The sequence below is a fragment of the Tupaia chinensis genome, unplaced genomic scaffold (genome assembly GCF_000334495.1).
Source record: "Tupaia chinensis unplaced genomic scaffold, TupChi_1.0 Scaffold000250_1, whole genome shotgun sequence".
Classification (NCBI taxonomy): Eukaryota; Metazoa; Chordata; class Mammalia; order Scandentia; family Tupaiidae; genus Tupaia; species Tupaia belangeri.
In genome coordinates this window covers 637207-655040 of record NW_006159730.1, presented here as the reverse complement: position 1 = coordinate 655040, position 17834 = coordinate 637207, and the positions used below count along the sequence as shown (strand labels likewise).

Sequence of the window (17834 nt, the reverse complement as noted above, 5' to 3'; positions counted from 1 at the left end):
TTCTGGCGAGTGCACATACCCTACAGCAAAATTACATCTCCTAAACAAATAAAAAACAATAATAAAGAAATGGGATGCTATATAGTATTATATTGGGTCATCAGAAAAGTCATAATGCATTTTTGCATAGAAAAACAGAAGAATACACACAATGACAGGACTAGCTGCATCTGCTCGAGACCATTTCCACAGACAAAAAGGGTGAGGTGCTACAGTGATGGAAAATGAGATTGATTTAAATTTCAGATAGCTGCGAAATTTTCCTTTTTTCTAGCTGGAACCATAGGAGGACATTGAAGAGAAGAAAATGAAGTTTCCTGCTGTGGCAAAAAAAACAAGGAAAAGATCCCTGCTGCCATTGAGGCCATCAAGAAAAAGGTTCCTGCTGTAGCAGAAACCTTTAAAAGAAAGTGAAGAAATTTTGCAGAGCTGAAGATCAAGCACCTGAGAAAGTTTACTCAAAAGATGTTTTGAGAGGCAAGGAGGAAGAGAATCAAAAGGAAAAAGAAATAAAACATTTAAGGGACAGAAAAGTTGAAAACATTTATGGGACATAAAAATGGAAAATTATTTGTTGATGATAGCATGTATGATAATATCCTTAACTGGATTAATATACAGTGTATTCATGCTGGGAAAATTCATTTTATAAGCTTTAATGATAGTGGTTGGGTGTATAAGAAATAAAAAAAAAGTAATAAGAAAGGCAACCAGAAAACTTATCTATGAAAAAGCTAAGCACTATCATAACAAATATAGACAGATGTACAGAACTGAGATTTACAATGCCAGGGTGGCAAGAAAAGCTGACAACTTCTATGTGCATGTAGAACTCAAACTGGCATCTGTCATCAGGATCAGAGGTATCAATGGTGTGAGACCAAAGGTCTGAAAGGTGGAGTTTCTTCGCCTTTGCCAGATTTTCAATGGCACCTTCGTTAAGCTCAACAAGGTTTCAATTAACATGATGAGGATTGTGGAACCATATACTGCATGGAAGTACCCAAATCTGAAGTCAGTAAATGAACTAATCTACAAACATGGCTATGGCAAATCAGTAAGAAACAAATTGTTTTGACAGATAACTCTTGATTGTTCAGTCTCCTGGTAAATTTGATATCATCTGTATGAAGGATCTGATTCATAAAATCTATACTGTTGGAAAATGATTCAGAGAAGCATATAATTTCATGTGGTCCTTTAAGTTACATTCTGTATGACATGGAATGAAGAAAAAGACCACCCATTTTGTAAGGTGGAGATGCTGGCAATAGGAAGAACCAGGTCAACAGACTTATTAGAAGGATGAACTAAGGTACCTACTATGATTATTTTTGTAATCTGGTCAGTTAATAAACAGTGGCTGTTTTCAGGAAAAAAAGAAAGAAAAGAAAAGAAAGAGAAAAATTCACATGACTTTTCTGATGACCCAATATTTTCTAGGTCCTACAAATTTATTGTTTATACCTTTGTAGGGTATATTGTTTATTTAATTTATTATCTTTTTTTAATTTCTATAGAACACATGTACTCATCAGAGACACAGAGAGAGAAGCAAGCTGCCAGGTCCAGGACTTGAACCAGCACTGACAATGTAGAAGTTCAGCACCTTAACCATCATGCCACCTGCTGGCCCTAACCCTGGTGTTTTTTAAAAACACTTTCCACATGGGACCTCTTCTTCCATTACTGATTCTGTTAGTTTGTATAGAAGCTACAGATACATATATATATGTACTCATTCTGTAATCAGTCACCTTGCTGAATTTTCATTTTCTTCTGTAGTTTCCTGAGTATACAATCATATCACCAGCAACAATCGCTCCCTCCTTTTAATATTCCTACATCTGATTTATTTCTCTTAACTACTTAATTGACTAGGATTTCCATAACATTACTTAAGTGAACATCCTCTTATAAATTTCTAAATACCTAAGAGGAAGTATATTTTATTAATTGAGAGGGTTAAAAAACAGGCAGACTTGAATCCTAGCTCTGACACTTATGGGGTGTCTTTGGTTAAGTCTTATTTTCCTACATCTCTGTTACACGTTTGGCAAATGTATTTTTTAAAGAATTATTTATTTTATTATCATTATTTTTTAAAATTATTTATTATTATTATTCAATTTGACCAGAGAGAGACAGAGAGAGAGAGAGAAAGGGGGATAGTGAGAAAGCAAGCAACCAGGTCCAGGACTTGAACTGTGGTCAGCCATGTAGGAGTCCAGTACCTTAATCACCACACCACCTGCCAGCCCCACAGGTTTGCCAAATATTAACTGCCTAGAAACATCATGACTTTTCTGACAACCCAGTAGTTTGCTTTGTGTGTTAAACATGCAGAGAAAAGTTAATTAACACTTACCAACTGATTCCTTTTCCATCTGTTTTCTTAGTCACCAATGCTTTCCAATAGTCATGAGTGCTTTTAATAATATCAACAGCAAAGTCCTACAATTGGAAGAAATATGCATCACAATGATAGAAATGTGTACTTTTCTTATTGCCAACATTTTTCCCACATGATACTTTGCCTCTTCTTTTTTAAAGGCTTATTTATGATTATTATTAATATTGTATTTTTTTATTTTACCAGAGAGAGAGAAAGGGAAAGTAAGAAAGCAAGCAACCAGGTCTAGGACTCAAACCACAGTCAACCATATGGGAATGCAGCGCCCCAACTAACATGCCACCTGCCAGCCCCAATATTTTGTCTCTTTTGAATCACTACCTTATGTGAAAAATGAAGGAGATTATTTAAATGAAGAAATAAACACTAAAATTATCTTAAGTCCTTAGATTTTTGTTTTATGACATTTTATTAATCTTTAGAGGGTAACGATATGGTTAAGTTATAAGTCTCAATACAATAGGCCTAAAGCTACAGTTCTGAATAACACATTACCTTATCTTTAAATTCTGCATTGAAAGCAAACTCATTTTCTGGTTTTCCATCAGGAACCTTGTACCTTCTAAACCAGTCCACAGTAGCTTCTAGGTAGCCAGGTTTCAGGGGTTTAACATCATTAATATCTAAGAAGACAGTAAGCATATTTCAAGATGCATAATTAATTTAAGCATTCAACAAAAATATCAAGTTCTTGCTTTCTTTGAGAGAGCTAAGGGATAGATTATCAAATAAGTTCAAGACAGTGTCAGAGCTGACCACTTGGCATAAGAACCCATAATCATTAGAAGAAAATCATCTAGTCCGTGGACCATCTCTGACATTCCAAGAGAACAGATCAGTATGATAGCAACTTCTATAAATAAGGAAGGGAGAAATGACCACAGGCTAGACATTGAAAGAACCAGTTTGGCAAGTGTAGATAACTTCTATGACAAGGGTAGACGATACCAAAAGGACAAACCAAACCAAACAAGAAGCCAAGTTGGGGCTATATTTCAGAGTATCACATTCCCATTACATAGAAACAGACAGGAACAATGCATCAGACTGGTACCCACGGATGGGTTACATCTTAAACAAGACCTATATCACAATGCTTTAGTTCTGGCCAAAAGACGTGTGCTGCTCAAAAACTTTAAGTTTCTCTACAGCTAACAGCAATAACTAGCCTCAGTGTCATCAAACTAAACTGACCAAGTTTCTGCTCAGTGCAAGCAATAGAAGATGCAGCGCTAAAAAGTTAATCAGGAAAGTATTATGGAAAAGAATACATCCAACAACAGAAACTTATTTATATCTGTTTCAGGTAACTTCAGTCCAATTTATGTTCTCCACAAAGAAGACCACGGACTTTATTATCATAGTACCACTACAAGTAGAAAGTCAACAGAGCAAACCAGAAAATGTTTAAGCACTGCTCTATTTCAAAGAACTTACCCTAATGTAAAATGTATCACCTGATACAGAAATAATTTGAAAATCCAGAAATCCGAATGCTAATGGTGGTGTTTTCCAACACCAATAACAAATTCTCCAATTCTCCAACATGAAATGGATGTCCAATAATAATTTAACTCAATTTCGATACTACCTACATGGACTTACATGAGATCCCACAAGTTGGAGGGCTCAGTCTGACACGACTGCTCTGACATGAAGTACTGGCAGAGCGGTCAGTATGAAAGTAACTGCTACAGGTGAGAGGAGGGAGAAATGACTGGGGGCTACTGATGAAAGGGTACCAGTCACTAGTCCCAGGATTGTCATATTTCTGATGACCGGATATAAACTGAAGATACCCATGATCTCCTCCACAGATTCTATAATCTGCTGGGACTCAAGAAAACATGTTACTCAATTATCCTCATTTATTGTTATTTTAAAGAATTATTTAACTTTATTATTTTTATTATTATTATTTTCCAGTTTGATCAGACAGAGAGAGAGAAAGAGAGAAAGCAAGCCACCAGGGGAGCAACCTAGTGCGTGGACAGACTGACACTGCTGTAGGGTGACACTTAGTGTTTGTACCATGTAACCGGCCACCCAGCAGAAGTCTTCAGGATTTTAACAACCTCTACCACAAGGAAATATTGCCTCAAAGATTAGTACTGACACTCTGATGGGCTTGGCTTCACTAACTGTGGCCAGAGTATGCCATTTAGAGCGTGTTCTCTCATGTAACTAGCACATGTGAAAATGGACACACTGAACAGAATCCCACTGAACCATTAAGTAGTTAACAAATGGGCAGAACACATTCTCACTGCAAAGAGGAGGGAGAAATGACTGGGGGCTACTGATGAAAGGGTACCAGTCACTAGTCCCAGGATTGTCATATTTCTGATGACCGGATATAAACTGAAGATACCCATGATCTCCTCCACAGATTCTATAATCTGCTGGGACTCAAGAAAACATGTTACTCAATTATCCTCATTTATTGTTATTTTAAAGAATTATTTAACTTTATTATTTTTATTATTATTATTTTCCAGTTTGATCAGACAGAGAGAGAGAAAGAGAGAAAGCAAGCCACCAGGGGAGCAACCTAGTGCGTGGACAGACTGACACTGCTGTAGGGTGACACTTAGTGTTTGTACCATGTAACCGGCCACCCAGCAGAAGTCTTCAGGATTTTAACAACCTCTACCACAAGGAAATATTGCCTCAAAGATTAGTACTGACACTCTGATGGGCTTGGCTTCACTAACTGTGGCCAGAGTATGCCATTTAGAGCGTGTTCTCTCATGTAACTAGCACATGTGAAAATGGACACACTGAACAGAATCCCACTGAACCATTAAGTAGTTAACAAATGGGCAGAACACATTCTCACTGCAATGAAATGTAAACAGCACAGAAGTATCTGAAACACAAAGTTAAGTCTCTTCACCCTTCTCTCTATTGTATTATTACAGGATTGATGTTCTTCCAATTCTTTTTCAATGAATTTACACACACATGGAAATATACATCACATCATTTTGAGGGCATATGCTCTAAAGATGACTTGCTGACCTTGATCACCTGGCTAAGGCAGTGTGTGTCAGGTTTCTCTGATGTCAAGTCATTCTCAAGGTCCTTATTCTTAATCCCATCTGACAGTGTACTGGCCAGGTAAGGTAACATACCCACAGATTACAGGGATTAAGAAGTGGACATCTTGGGGGAAGCATGTGATTCTGCTACTTCCAGGTTCTGTGGGTCTTGAGAAATGCATAGTTTCATGTATCCTTCACTGCAGTGTCATGCAAAATAGTTTTACCACTGTGGTCTGTAGAATATTGGTCACCACAAGATGCCGACCTCTTAATGCCCAAATATGTGAATATGTTATGTTTCATGGCAAGGGACAGTAAAGGTCACAGATGGAACTAAGGTTGCTAACACAGCTGTCCTTAAAATGGAAGATTATCCTGGGTTAACTGGGCAGGTCCAATGTAATCATAAAGGCCCTTACAATGTGGAAGGAGGAGGCAAATAAGTGAGAGTCAGAGAATGAGTGTGACAAGGAAAAGCACGTTTGGAGTGGAAGAAAGACCCACCCTGCTATTGCTGGTTTTGACAATTGCTAGGGACCATGAACCAAGGAACTTGGCCAGCCTCTAGAAGCTGGAAAAGACAAGAAAATTGTTCTACCTGTCAAAAAGTGTAATCAGAAACAAAGGCTAAACAATTTCATCAGAATTTTCTGAAACTAAATGATTACTTCTTTGCTTACTAAGCAGCAAGCCAGCCTTGGCAGAACATCTCACAAAAGCACTGGTACCATGTGCTTGCCAGGAACTCAGGTTTCAAATGTAATTGTTTTGGTTCTTCTCCACCCATCACAACATATTACATGGCTTTGTTTGCCTACTCAGCTGGAGTAAAGGCACAGGATAAAGTACCGGGGATGTGAAGGAAGACATCCAACAAAGCGGACAGTAAGAAAGCAAAATCCAACTTGCAGAAGGATAAAGATTTCAGCAACATTTTCCCAAAATGACGACATTTCAAGGCTAACTACTTACTGCTAAATCAAGGACAATGGAAAGCTGAAGTACAAGATGAAGTGCTATAGACATTCAAACAGCTTTGTGATTACCTAACAGTAGAAACGATTTTATTTATTTTTAAGAATTATCTAATTTTGTTATTATTTTTTAAATTTGCTATAGGGCATGTTTTTGCTACAGGGCATGTGCGCTCACCAGAGAGAGACAGAAAGAGAGAGAGAAAGTGAGAAAGCAAGCCACCAGGTTCAGAACTCAAACCATGGTTGGCCACATGGAAGTCCAGCACTTAACCACCATGCCATCTGCTGCCCCTCCCCCCAGAAAAGTTTTTTTTTTTAAAGAGTGTATCAAAGTAGTTGTATTTTAATTTTTTTCCCCTCTTTAAATTTGCTGTGGAATACATGCATTCACCAGAAAGAGGGAAAGTGAGAAAGCAACCCACCAGGTCTGGGACATGAACTGTGGTCAGTCATCTGAGAGTCTTGGATCTCAACCACCATGCCAATCCCTGTTCCCTCTCTTAATATATCTTAAAAAAAATATTTGGGGGAACCAGCAGTTAGCGTAATGGCTATGTCGCTGGACTCCCACGTAGTTGACCGCAGTTTGTGTCCCGGACCCGGTGGCTTAAAACTCACACCGGGCGCGTGTGCTTGTGTGCCCAAAATCCTGAGAGGAGAATGGAGGAGAAGGGATTGCGGCGTGACCATCCCCCCTGGGGGGTAATTTCTCGCTTTCTGTCTCTATGTCTCTCTCTGTCTGTCTGGCGAGTGCACACGCCCTGTAGCAAAAACCTCTCCAAAAAAAAAAAAGAAAAAAATATATATATAGGTTTATATTTGTGTTTTTATAAAACTCTTAAAAGGAAACTAAGTTTAAATATTCATGCCCTAGAGGACTAGGCCACCGTTACTTAGATGTGACACCCTAAGAGCAAACGAAAGGAAAAATAATCCAGATAAACTGGATTTCATTAAAATGTCAAACTTGAGTATTTTGAAGGATATTAAGAAAATTAAAGGATGGCACTAACACAGCTGAACCCCCATGGGACAGTCACAGGTTTGTGTCCTGTACACACCTAGTACACATACAGATGTCTATGATCTGGACTAGCTGAGTTTGGGGTGGACTGTGGTGTGAAGATCTGTTGGGGGTACCTGTCTTTTTTTCAAAATTAAAGAACGTAAAAAAAAAAAAAAGGAAGAAAATGAACGGACAACCTAAGAACGAAAGAAAATATGGGCAAATCATATAGCTTATATACACAGGATGTATATAAGCAATTACAACTCAACAATCAAGACATACTCACTAGGATGGCTAAAATAATTTAAAAAATAATAAATGTCGATGAAGCTGTGGTAAATTGGAATTCTCATGCACTGCTGGTGAGAATGTACAACTACTTTGGGAAAAAAGCCTAGCAGTTCCTCAACAGGTCAAACGGGGCCCCCACAGTGCAACAATAAAGCACTGAGAGGATCCCACATGGCTGACAGGGTTTGAGTTCTGGCTCTATCAGCTTGAAAAACACACCAGGAACATATGAGCATGCCCAGCATCCTGATGGGTGGAGAACTGGAGGGAAAAGGATCGCAGTGCGACCAGCCTTGTTGCAGGGTGTATTCTTTCTCTCCCTCACGCACATATGTCTCTGACTTAAAAAAAATTTTTTTTGGTAAAGGCAAAAAAAAACTCAGCAGTTCTCCTAGGCATAGACCCAAAAGAACTGAAAACATGACCACACAAAAACTTGTACAGGGAAGTTCACAGTAGCATCATTCAAAATAACCCAAAACAACCCAAATGTCTATCAACTGGTGAATCAAGGAATGAACAAAATGTAGCATACCACATAGTGGAATAGGTTCAGCCATAACGAGTAGTGAGTACTACACGTGCTAAGACCCGAACGAACCTAGAAAACTACGCTAAGTGAAATAAGCCAGACGCAGAGGCTACTCATCATTATGATTCAGGTTATAATGAAATGTTCAGAATAAGCAGATCTGTAGAAACAGAAAATTAGAGGTTGCCAAGGACTAAGGGAAAGGGGACAGTGGGTGACTGCCAATGAATTCAGATTTCCTTTCTGGCTGATGAAAATGCTTTGAAATTGATAGTGAGATAGTAATGGTTAATGAATAAACAGCGAATCAACTGAAAACCATTGAACCAGTTTCCTGTTTTTTAAGATGGCAGGTGAAAAAGCGGAGAAGTGGGTGCTAAGAAGAAACCTGAAGACAAGAAGGCTAATGCCAGTGGCAGGGCTTAAAAAGGTGACCCCAAGGCAATAAGGCCCAAAAAGGGGAAGCTCCCCTGCAGCTGAAACCTGGTTCTCATCCGAACATCAGCAGATACTCCCAATCTGCCTCGCACTCCAGGAAGGCCATGTACAAGAGGGAATACTCAGCTACTAAATCTAGGTTGAAAAGAAAAAGGAGAAGGTTCTTGCCACTGTCACAACACACTACAGTTGGTAGTGGTAACAATGATGGTGCCTGGGTGGTTAAACTTCGCAAAATGCCTAGGTATTATCCTACTGAGGCTGTGCCTCAAAAGCTGTTGAGCCACAGCAAAAAAACCCTTCAGCACGTGAGAAAGCTGAGAGCCAGCATCACTCCCGGGACCTTTCTGATCATCCTCATTGGATGCCCCAGAGGCCAGAGAGTGGTTTTCCTGAAGCAGCTGAGCAGTGGCTTGCTACCTGTGACTGGACCTCTGGTCCTCGATCAAGTTTATCTGTGAAGAACTAATCAGAAATGTGTCATCGCCACCTCCACAATTGATATAAGCAATGTGAAAATCCCAAGACACCTCACTGATGCTTACTTCAAGCAGCAGCAGCTATGGAAGCACATACACCAAGAAGGTGAGATCTCTGACACAGGAAAAGAGAAATATGAGATTACAGAGCAGTGCAAGGTTGATCAGAAAGCTGTGGGCTCGCAAATTTTACCAAAAATCAAAATTGCTCCTTGGCTCCAGGGCTACCTGTGGTCTGTGTTTGCACTTACAAAAGGAGTTTATCCTCACAAATTATTGTTCTAAACGTCTTACCAAGAACCTAATAAAATAACTGATAAATAGTTTTAAAAATACATTGAAGGGACCAGCAGATGGTGTAATAGTTATATTGCTGGACTCCCATGTAGTCAACAGTGGTTCGAGTCCCAGACCCAGTGGCTTACAACATGCCGGGTGCATGTGCGTGCGTGCTCAAGATCCTGAGAGCAAATGGAGGAGGAGGGACTGCGGTGTGGTCACCTCCCCTGGAGGGTGATTTCTCTCTTTCTGTCTCTCTGTCTCTCTCTTGACTTTCTAGCGAGTGCACACACCCTACAGCAAAAAATCTCTAAAAATAATAATACATTCAATTGTATACCTTAAAATGGTGACTTCTATGGTACTTTTGAAAAATAATTATTTTTAAATTTTATTAATTATTTTTATTTTTTTGATTTGACCAGAGACAGAGAGAAAGGGAAAGTGATAAAGCAAGCCACCAGGTACAGAACTGGAACCACAGTCGGCTATGTGGAAGTCAGCACCTTAACCACGATGCCACTTACTAACCCCATTATGGTACATTTAAAAAAATAAAAACATAGCAACTGAATGCTAGTATGTGGGGGAGAAAAGAAAAAAACAGTAAAAAACTGAGTTTTTTTCTTTCTTGGAATGAAGAACATTCATTGGGTTAATTGCCTCAAGTTCAGTATTAGAAATAACCCTGCTTTGTGAGATGCTATGCCCCCCCCCCCCCCCCCCGCTCCGCTCTCAACTCTCACCACCCCCCCCAGTATCGGCTTTCAATTCTGTCACTATAAGTCGTATTTAGTGGTATAGAAGAATTAGAAAGACTCCAGACTCTTCACATTTGCTTACCGTTATAATTGGCGGCATCAGGATCGTCCACATTAATGGCAATGACTTTCCAGTCGGTTTCCCCTTCGTCAATCATGGCCAGTATGCCCAGAACTTTCACCCCAATGATTTCACCTCTTGCACAAACCTGAGAGTCAATAACCAAGTAAGGACAACATGACAGAATGAAATTTGGGGAGAAAAGTTTTACTTGGTGGATAATGAGAAATAAAGATGAGTTTCTACAACCTTACCAGACGATTGTTCCTTTAAGCAAAAAAAAATTTTGGGAGAGGTTTTCGCTATAGGATGCATACACTTGCCAGAGAGACAGAGAGAGACAGAAAGTGAGAAATTACCCCCCAGGGGGGATAGCCATGCTGCAATCCCTTCTCCTCCATTCTCCTCTTGGAATCTTGAGCACGCCTGCACACGCGCCCGGCATGTTGTAAGCCACTGGGTCTGGGACTCGAACCACTGTTGACTACATGAGAGTCCAGCGACATAGCCACTACACCATCTGCTGGTCCCCCTTTAAGCAAATTTTTAAAAGACTTCCCTTACTTGTTGGCTTCTATAAAATAAAAGGTAAAGAAAATGCATTAAGGTATGTATTTGAAACAAATTATGGAGGTCTTATTCTTCAGCACAATCAAGTAAATACTTCATCAGTCCTATAATGGTTTGAAAATAGGTAATATAGATCTTATTTTCTTACAGGTCATAAGAAAACCAATAACATCATTCAGGGTAATATTTTTTACACTATCATTGATTGTGCTGAAGAATAAGGCCTCCATAATTTGTTTCAAATACATACCTTAATGCATTTTATTTACCATTTATTTTATAGAAGCCAACAAGTAAGGGAAGTCAGACATGAAAAATGTTCTGACTTGGGCCAGCTCTGTGGCCTGGTGGTTAAGGGAGAGTCCTGGTTCTGGTGGCCTGAGAAACACATGTGGTGCATGTTCTTTGTGTTCTAGTAACTTAATAGATTATTTCACAGTAGATTCCATTTAATAGTTAGTGGTTGGGACCAGCAGACGGTGTAATAGCTATGTCGCTGGATTCCCATGTGGTTGACCATGGTTTGAGTCCCGGACCCAGTGGCTTAAACTCATGCCAGGTGCGTGTGCATGTGTGTGCCCAAGATCTTGAGAGGAGAATGGAGGAGAAGGGATTGTGGCATGGCCATCCACCCTGGGGGGTGATTTCTTGCTTTCTGTCTGTCTTTCTGGCGAGCGCACGTGCCCTGTAGCAAAAACCTCTCCAAAAAAAAAAAAAGTTAGTGGTTAATAAAAGCCACCTATCAACAGGAAAAGACTAAACTAAACATCCTGATGGGATAGAGAATGGAGGAGAGGGGATTGCCATGTGACCACACCCCACTGGGGCAGGGAGTGTCTTCTTCCCTTTCTCTCTCTTTGGTGAGTGCCCATGGCCTCAAGTAATTAAAAAAAAAAAAAAAAAAAAAAGCTTTATGACTTAAAAATAGAATGACAGCTTTGCTTTAAGTTGTTTATTCTCTCCCTGAGCCTAAGGAAGATCATAAAGAAATAACTGTAATTAGAATCTTAGAGCAACCCTACCTGACAAGAAAATCCCTACCATAAGTCACTATTCATGAGATTATTTGGCTTGCGTCAATTCACTGATCACTCCAAATCCTTGGGGCAAGGCACAGTTTATGTTGAGAGGAAATTTGCCTCCTACTACCCTCTACCTACTGATATAATTTTGTTATTAATTTTCCCACAAAGGGTGCATGAACTTGCCTGAGAGAGAAAAAAAGGCAAGAAAGCACTATCTATAGGGGATGATCATGCCACAACCCTTTCTCCTCCATTTGTCCCTCCTTAAGGGATTTTTGGGCACACGTGTTTATGCACCCAATATGTTTCTCAAGCTGCCAGGTCCAGGACTCAAACCATGAAATAGGCCATGTGGGATCCAGCCATCCCAACCACCACGGGCTGGCCCAGTTATCTGTCCTCTAAAGCACTAAAGAACATGTCCACTTTTCCACATCTGTATTCAATCGTACACACTTTCACACCACAATCCTTTCTCCATTTCTCCCTCCTTTCACGATTTTGGGTATGCGCACACGCATGAGCACACACATACACATATGCACACACCCCAGTGTGTTTTTCTTTATTTTAATTTTTACTTTACTTTTTCATTGCGATATAATTTATATACTATAAAATTCACCCTCTTAAAAAGTAAAATTCAGTGACTTTTATTAACAAGTGTATATTAACAAGGTGTGCAACCATCGCCACTGTGCACACCTAATTTTAAAGTATTGTCATCACCCAGTGTGTTTTTCAAGCCACTGGGTCCAGGATTTTAACCATGCAGTCAGCTTCATGGGATCCAGCCTCCTGAAACACCACTGCTGGCCCTAACAATAGTTTTTAAAGTATGAACTTTGGTATATTTCATTACCATCATCTTAACCACTAAAGAAAAGAATGTCAGATTTCATTACCTTGCTTCCAATTTCACACACATCAATCGGGTCATTGTCGCCACAACAGCCAGTATGCTTGTCATTGTGTCCTGGATCTTCCCAAGTCTAAAAAAAAATTAAACTTAGAGTCTGTCATTCCTATACATGCTACTGACATAGCGTGTCATGTCTTTCTGCAAAAATATAAATCTTCAGCGATTTTTCTCACTTTTATTTGCATTTAAGAATCTTAACTACACACAATAATTTCAATGAAATGTTAGCACTATTACACGTATAATGCTAAACTAAATTTAAACTTTAAAACTGATCATTATTTTTTAAAACCCCAGATAGTTCTACTTAAACAAAACCAACTACTTAACTGAGATCACATGCAAACACAAATACAGACCTCCCCCCCCCTCAAAAAAAAAAAACATACTAAGAGGAAACTGCTTTGATGAACTCTTCTGGGTACTTAATATCTTCTACTAAATAGATTTTCTTTATAACACATTTCCACTAAAATGGAAATGGAATTATGTTCCAACTTTAAAAATATCATTGCTGAGCAGGAGCCACGACTGAAAAGTTTAATTAAGATTTTCTATAGCTTTAAATTACTTGGCTTTCTCCTGACTGGCTTAGTCTGAGCAAGAGTCCTTGCAGAGCATCTCGCAAAAGGCCTGACAGTCTGTGCTTGCCAAGAAGTTAGGTTCAAAGTGTATCTGTTATGGTTCTCCTCTCACCAGAACTTATTACCTACTCGGCTGGAGTAAAAGCAAAAAATAAAGTGAAGAGGGATAAAAGAAGACAACACCCAACAAAGCTGCCAGTAAGATGCAAAATCCAACTCACATAAGTATAAGGATTTCAGCAATGTTTTCCCAAAGGAACGGATATTTCAAGGCTATTAAACCAATTGAAGTTATAAGGTGAAATGCTACAATTAAGGCAGACAAATGACTTATTACCAATCGGGTAAATAAGTTTGACCTGTATTCTAGTAACTTAATGAATCGTTTCACAGTAGATTCCATTTAATAGTGGTTAATAAAAGCCATCTATCAACAAGAAAAACCTAAACTGACACTATTTAGTGTCACAGCATTAAATTGTTCTACAGCATTAACCTAGCAAGAATTAAATATATAGGGGCCAGCAGATGGTGTCGTGGTTGGGGCACTGGACTTCTGCATGGCAACCACTGTCTGAGTCCCAGACCTGGCAGCTTACTTTCACACTTTCTTTCTCTGTCCCTCTCTGGTCACATTAAAAATAAATAAATAAATAAGTAAAGTGGAATGGACAATTCTTTAAAAAAATTAAAGGGACCAGCAGTTAGTGTAATGGCTATGTTGCTGGACTCCTATGTAGTCGACCAAGGTTTGCATCCCGGACCCAGTGGCTTAAACTCACGCCGGGCGCATGTGCGTGCGTGCCCAAGATCCCGAGAGGAGAATGGGGAAGGGATTGCAGCGTGGCCATCCCCGCTGGGGGGGTGATTTCTCGCTTTCTGTCTCTCTTTCTGGCGAGCACATGTGCTCTGTAGCAAAAAACCTCTCCAAAAAAAAAAAATTAAAAAGAATTAAATATGTATTGTATACTCATAACAGACACGAGTCTAGAGAGTCTTCATTTAAATATCAGGTAAGAATCTACTACATGCTGGCATTGTGCTGGGCCTAAGGTGGTAAGCAATGTAGATATATCTGCTCCTCAAAGGTTTAAGAAAGCAGGAGCCCATCCTTACCATGAAGAGCTTGCCCTAAAGGAGGAATCAGGACCCTAACCACTGAATCAACAGTTGTAAGAACTTATATGTGCCAGATACTGAGTCCTTTAATTCTCACAATAACCATATGAGCTAAGCACTATTAATATCTCAGGGAGTAGCTAATAATGTCTCAAGGAGGAAGAAAGGGAGGCAAGAGAGGTAAGCTAGAAAGTAGCCAACTAGAGATGGAAACCCTGGTCTGTCTGGTGCTACTACAAATCAGTGATTGTAACCACTATCAAACATCCTCTCTTAAATATACTGCCATTCGTACATCTTATAGCCAGTCCACAGAGAAAAAGAAAGATCTCAGAAAAGAATAAATTCTCAAATCTGAATTTAAACACTGCAAATGTTTATTACTATTTATTAAATTAAATATTTCTTTTACTTTATCTTTAAAATAAGTTATTTAAGGAAGCTATAGTAGAAATAAAACAAATTTAAACAAAAATAAAACTTAACACTTTCAAAATCTACTACAGCAAAATCTTGAAGGTGTTTGCAACTTTACTAACACCAGTAAGTTAATTTTTAGTAAACTAAAAAAGTGCATTTTCCCCAGTTGCATAGACATACCTGAGGAATGGCACCATAGTTCCAGATGTATCCTTTATAAGGAAACAAATTCGCAACATAGCGGAGTTTTCCTTTTTTCACATCTTGTTTAATTGGGTTTAAAGGATCCTTTGTAGCAATCTGAAATAAAAAATTTTGAATCATAGATTTGGGTATGAAATACTATTCAACTAAGGATTTGAGGAAATCAATTATGGAATGCATGTCTCCTATTAGGGATATATTTTACCCCTAATAGTTCTAAAATTTGAACTAAAACTGTCAATATAATGGACCATTAATTGGAAAGAGTACTTGAGGTATAAAGAAACTATCAAGGATGGGAGAGGGAAATATTTATTAATGACAGAAAGCAAAAACTGAATTAGCTGGAATAAATTCTAACTTTTTTTGAGAAACAAAGGATACAGATTTTTTTTTAAAAAAAGAAAAATATTATCCAATTTCAGCTTTCTTTCAACTTTCAGCATTTAAAATTATTCAAATATTTGAGTTGTCTATTATATGTAAAATGTGTTACCATCAAAAAGTTTGATGAAGTGCTGTAAAGCACATAATGTTCATACCAAAAAGGCAACGAGGTTAGGTGTCAGAGAGAAATTAATAAAATGCAATAAAAATTTCAAGGGGATTATTTGTGGCTGGGGTGATTAAGGAGCAGTCAGTGATGGACTTAAAGTGAATAAAAGGAGAAAAGGTAACTGTAGGCGTGGGAGTGCCAGAAAGGTGAGGAAGGAAGGTCTGTGTGGCCTGTGTGCAAACAGTAAATGGCTGAGCTTAGCTGAGCACAGGGAGCAGGATGGGAGACAATGGGAGATGGAACTAGAAATTAGAGGAAGACCTTGGACTTGGATGTTTCATCCGTCAGCAAGTCAGCACGGCTAGACCAAAACTAGTATCCAAGGTCTGATTGTGAATGTAAGGTGGACTATTACCTCCATTTTTGCATTAGACCAACGTGGCACTTCAACCACCATGTGGAACACATCCTGAAAAATCAAAGAGAAGGTCAATGGTCACATGAGCTAAACTGCTCTCTTACATCAGGGAACACGACCTATTTCTTCCAAAACTAAACTGTTTATTGTATCGGATCTGGGAAGTCAACGGCCTTTCAACAAAAATGCATCAAAAAAGGAAGAATGAAGGATGAAGAGATAGGGCAAACATAAGAAAATAGTAACTGTAGATTTCAAGTGGTGGGTATATAGTTATTCGCCATATAATTCTTTTAACTTTTCTGTAGGCTTTAGATTTTTCATAGCTAAATATTGGAGGCCGGAGTAGAAAGACAGGATTTTGGGTTGTAGTTTTTGTTGTTGTTTTGCTATAGGGCGGTGAGAGCAAGGGAAAGTGAGAAAGCACCCCCGGGGAGGATGGCCATGTTGCAATCCCGTCTCCTTGTTCTCCTCGACATTTTGGGCATGCACACATATGTGTCTGGTGTGTTTTTCAAGCCACTGGGTTCTAGATTTGAACTGTGCTGTTGGCTATGTGGGACCCAGAACCCTAACCATCACTCCACTTGCTGGCTCAGAAAGGCAGTTTTTAAACAAACATAACAGAAGTTGTAACTTGGAAAACAGACATCTTCAAGACAATCATATCCCAGAACTGGCATTATTTCTTCCACTGACACTCCAATTATCAGAAATATTTTGAGAGCTCCTATTTTATATAGAAGATGTTTATAAGACTCCCCAAATCGGCCTTATTACTTGGTCACAGTTTAGTTTTTGTGTCAAACAAACTTAATCAGTTTGGCTACCCACTTTATTCTCCCAATTTGGTTATTTTAAAAAATCAAATCCTCCTCAAAAGGACTAGAAGTCTGACATTAAAAAAGAGTATGTTATAAAAATATTTTAATTGGTTCTATTGTAATTTGTTTATAGCCTTAAACTGGCTGCTTTATTGTTTGTTTTCATTTGTGTATTTTTCAAGCTGAAGGGCTGAGATTCCAATTGTGAGGTTAGTCTTGTGAGATCCGTGCTCCCTTAATCACTAGATCACAGGACTGGCCCAAATTGGTTACTCACAGAGAGATATTCCTAGATATTTACAGTATAAAAAACACAAATTAAAAAAATCACACTTCGGGGACCAGTATATGGTGTAATGGTTACATTGCTGAACTCCCATGTAGTAGACTACAGTTCAAATCCCAGACCCAGTGACTTAAAACTCACTCAAGGGAACATGTGCATGCGTGCCCACCCAAGATCCTGAGAGGAAAATGGAGGAGAAGGGATTGTGGTGTGGCCATGGCTCTTGGGGGGCGATTTCTCGATTTCTGTCTCTCTGTCTCTATCTCTCCAGCAAACACGCACACTCTATAGCAAAAAATCTTTCTTAAAAAAAAAAAATCATACTCCGTCATATCATCTTGCACACTGGACTTAAATATGGACTTAACATAAGTCCTCCAATTAAAATTGAGTTTTCAATAAAGTATTTTTTATCAAGGAATAAAACTTTAAATTTACTTTTTCAGTTTACAGTCTCTAAAAAGGGGACAAATAAAGGTATCTATGAATAACTTTTATAAAAAGTATTTTTAAAGTTGATTTAAGGGACCAGCAGTTAGCGTAATGGCTATGCCGCTGAACTCCCATGTAGCCAACCATGGTTTGAGTCTCAGACCCGATGGCTTAAACTCATGCCAGGCACGTGGGCCCAAGATCCCGAGAGGAGAATGGAGGAGAAGGGATTGCAGCGTGGCCATCTCCC

At 38.9% G+C, this 17834-nt stretch overlaps 1 protein-coding gene across 1 annotated transcript in view; it reads right to left on the bottom strand.

Annotated features, from left to right (window-relative positions):
- The window catches only part of PPA1 (inorganic pyrophosphatase 1), a 37588-nt gene that overhangs the window by 6473 nt on the left and 13281 nt on the right, over positions 1-17834 (bottom strand). The window contains exons 3-8 of the mRNA XM_027772053.1: positions 16040-16093; positions 15105-15224; positions 12785-12871; positions 10306-10432; positions 2909-3036; positions 2369-2454 (exon numbers count right to left, since the gene is read on the bottom strand). Coding sequence (XP_027627854.1) covers positions 2369-2454; positions 2909-3036; positions 10306-10432; positions 12785-12871; positions 15105-15224; positions 16040-16093 — 602 coding nt within the window. The remainder of the gene's footprint in view (positions 1-2368; positions 2455-2908; positions 3037-10305; positions 10433-12784; positions 12872-15104; positions 15225-16039; positions 16094-17834) is intronic.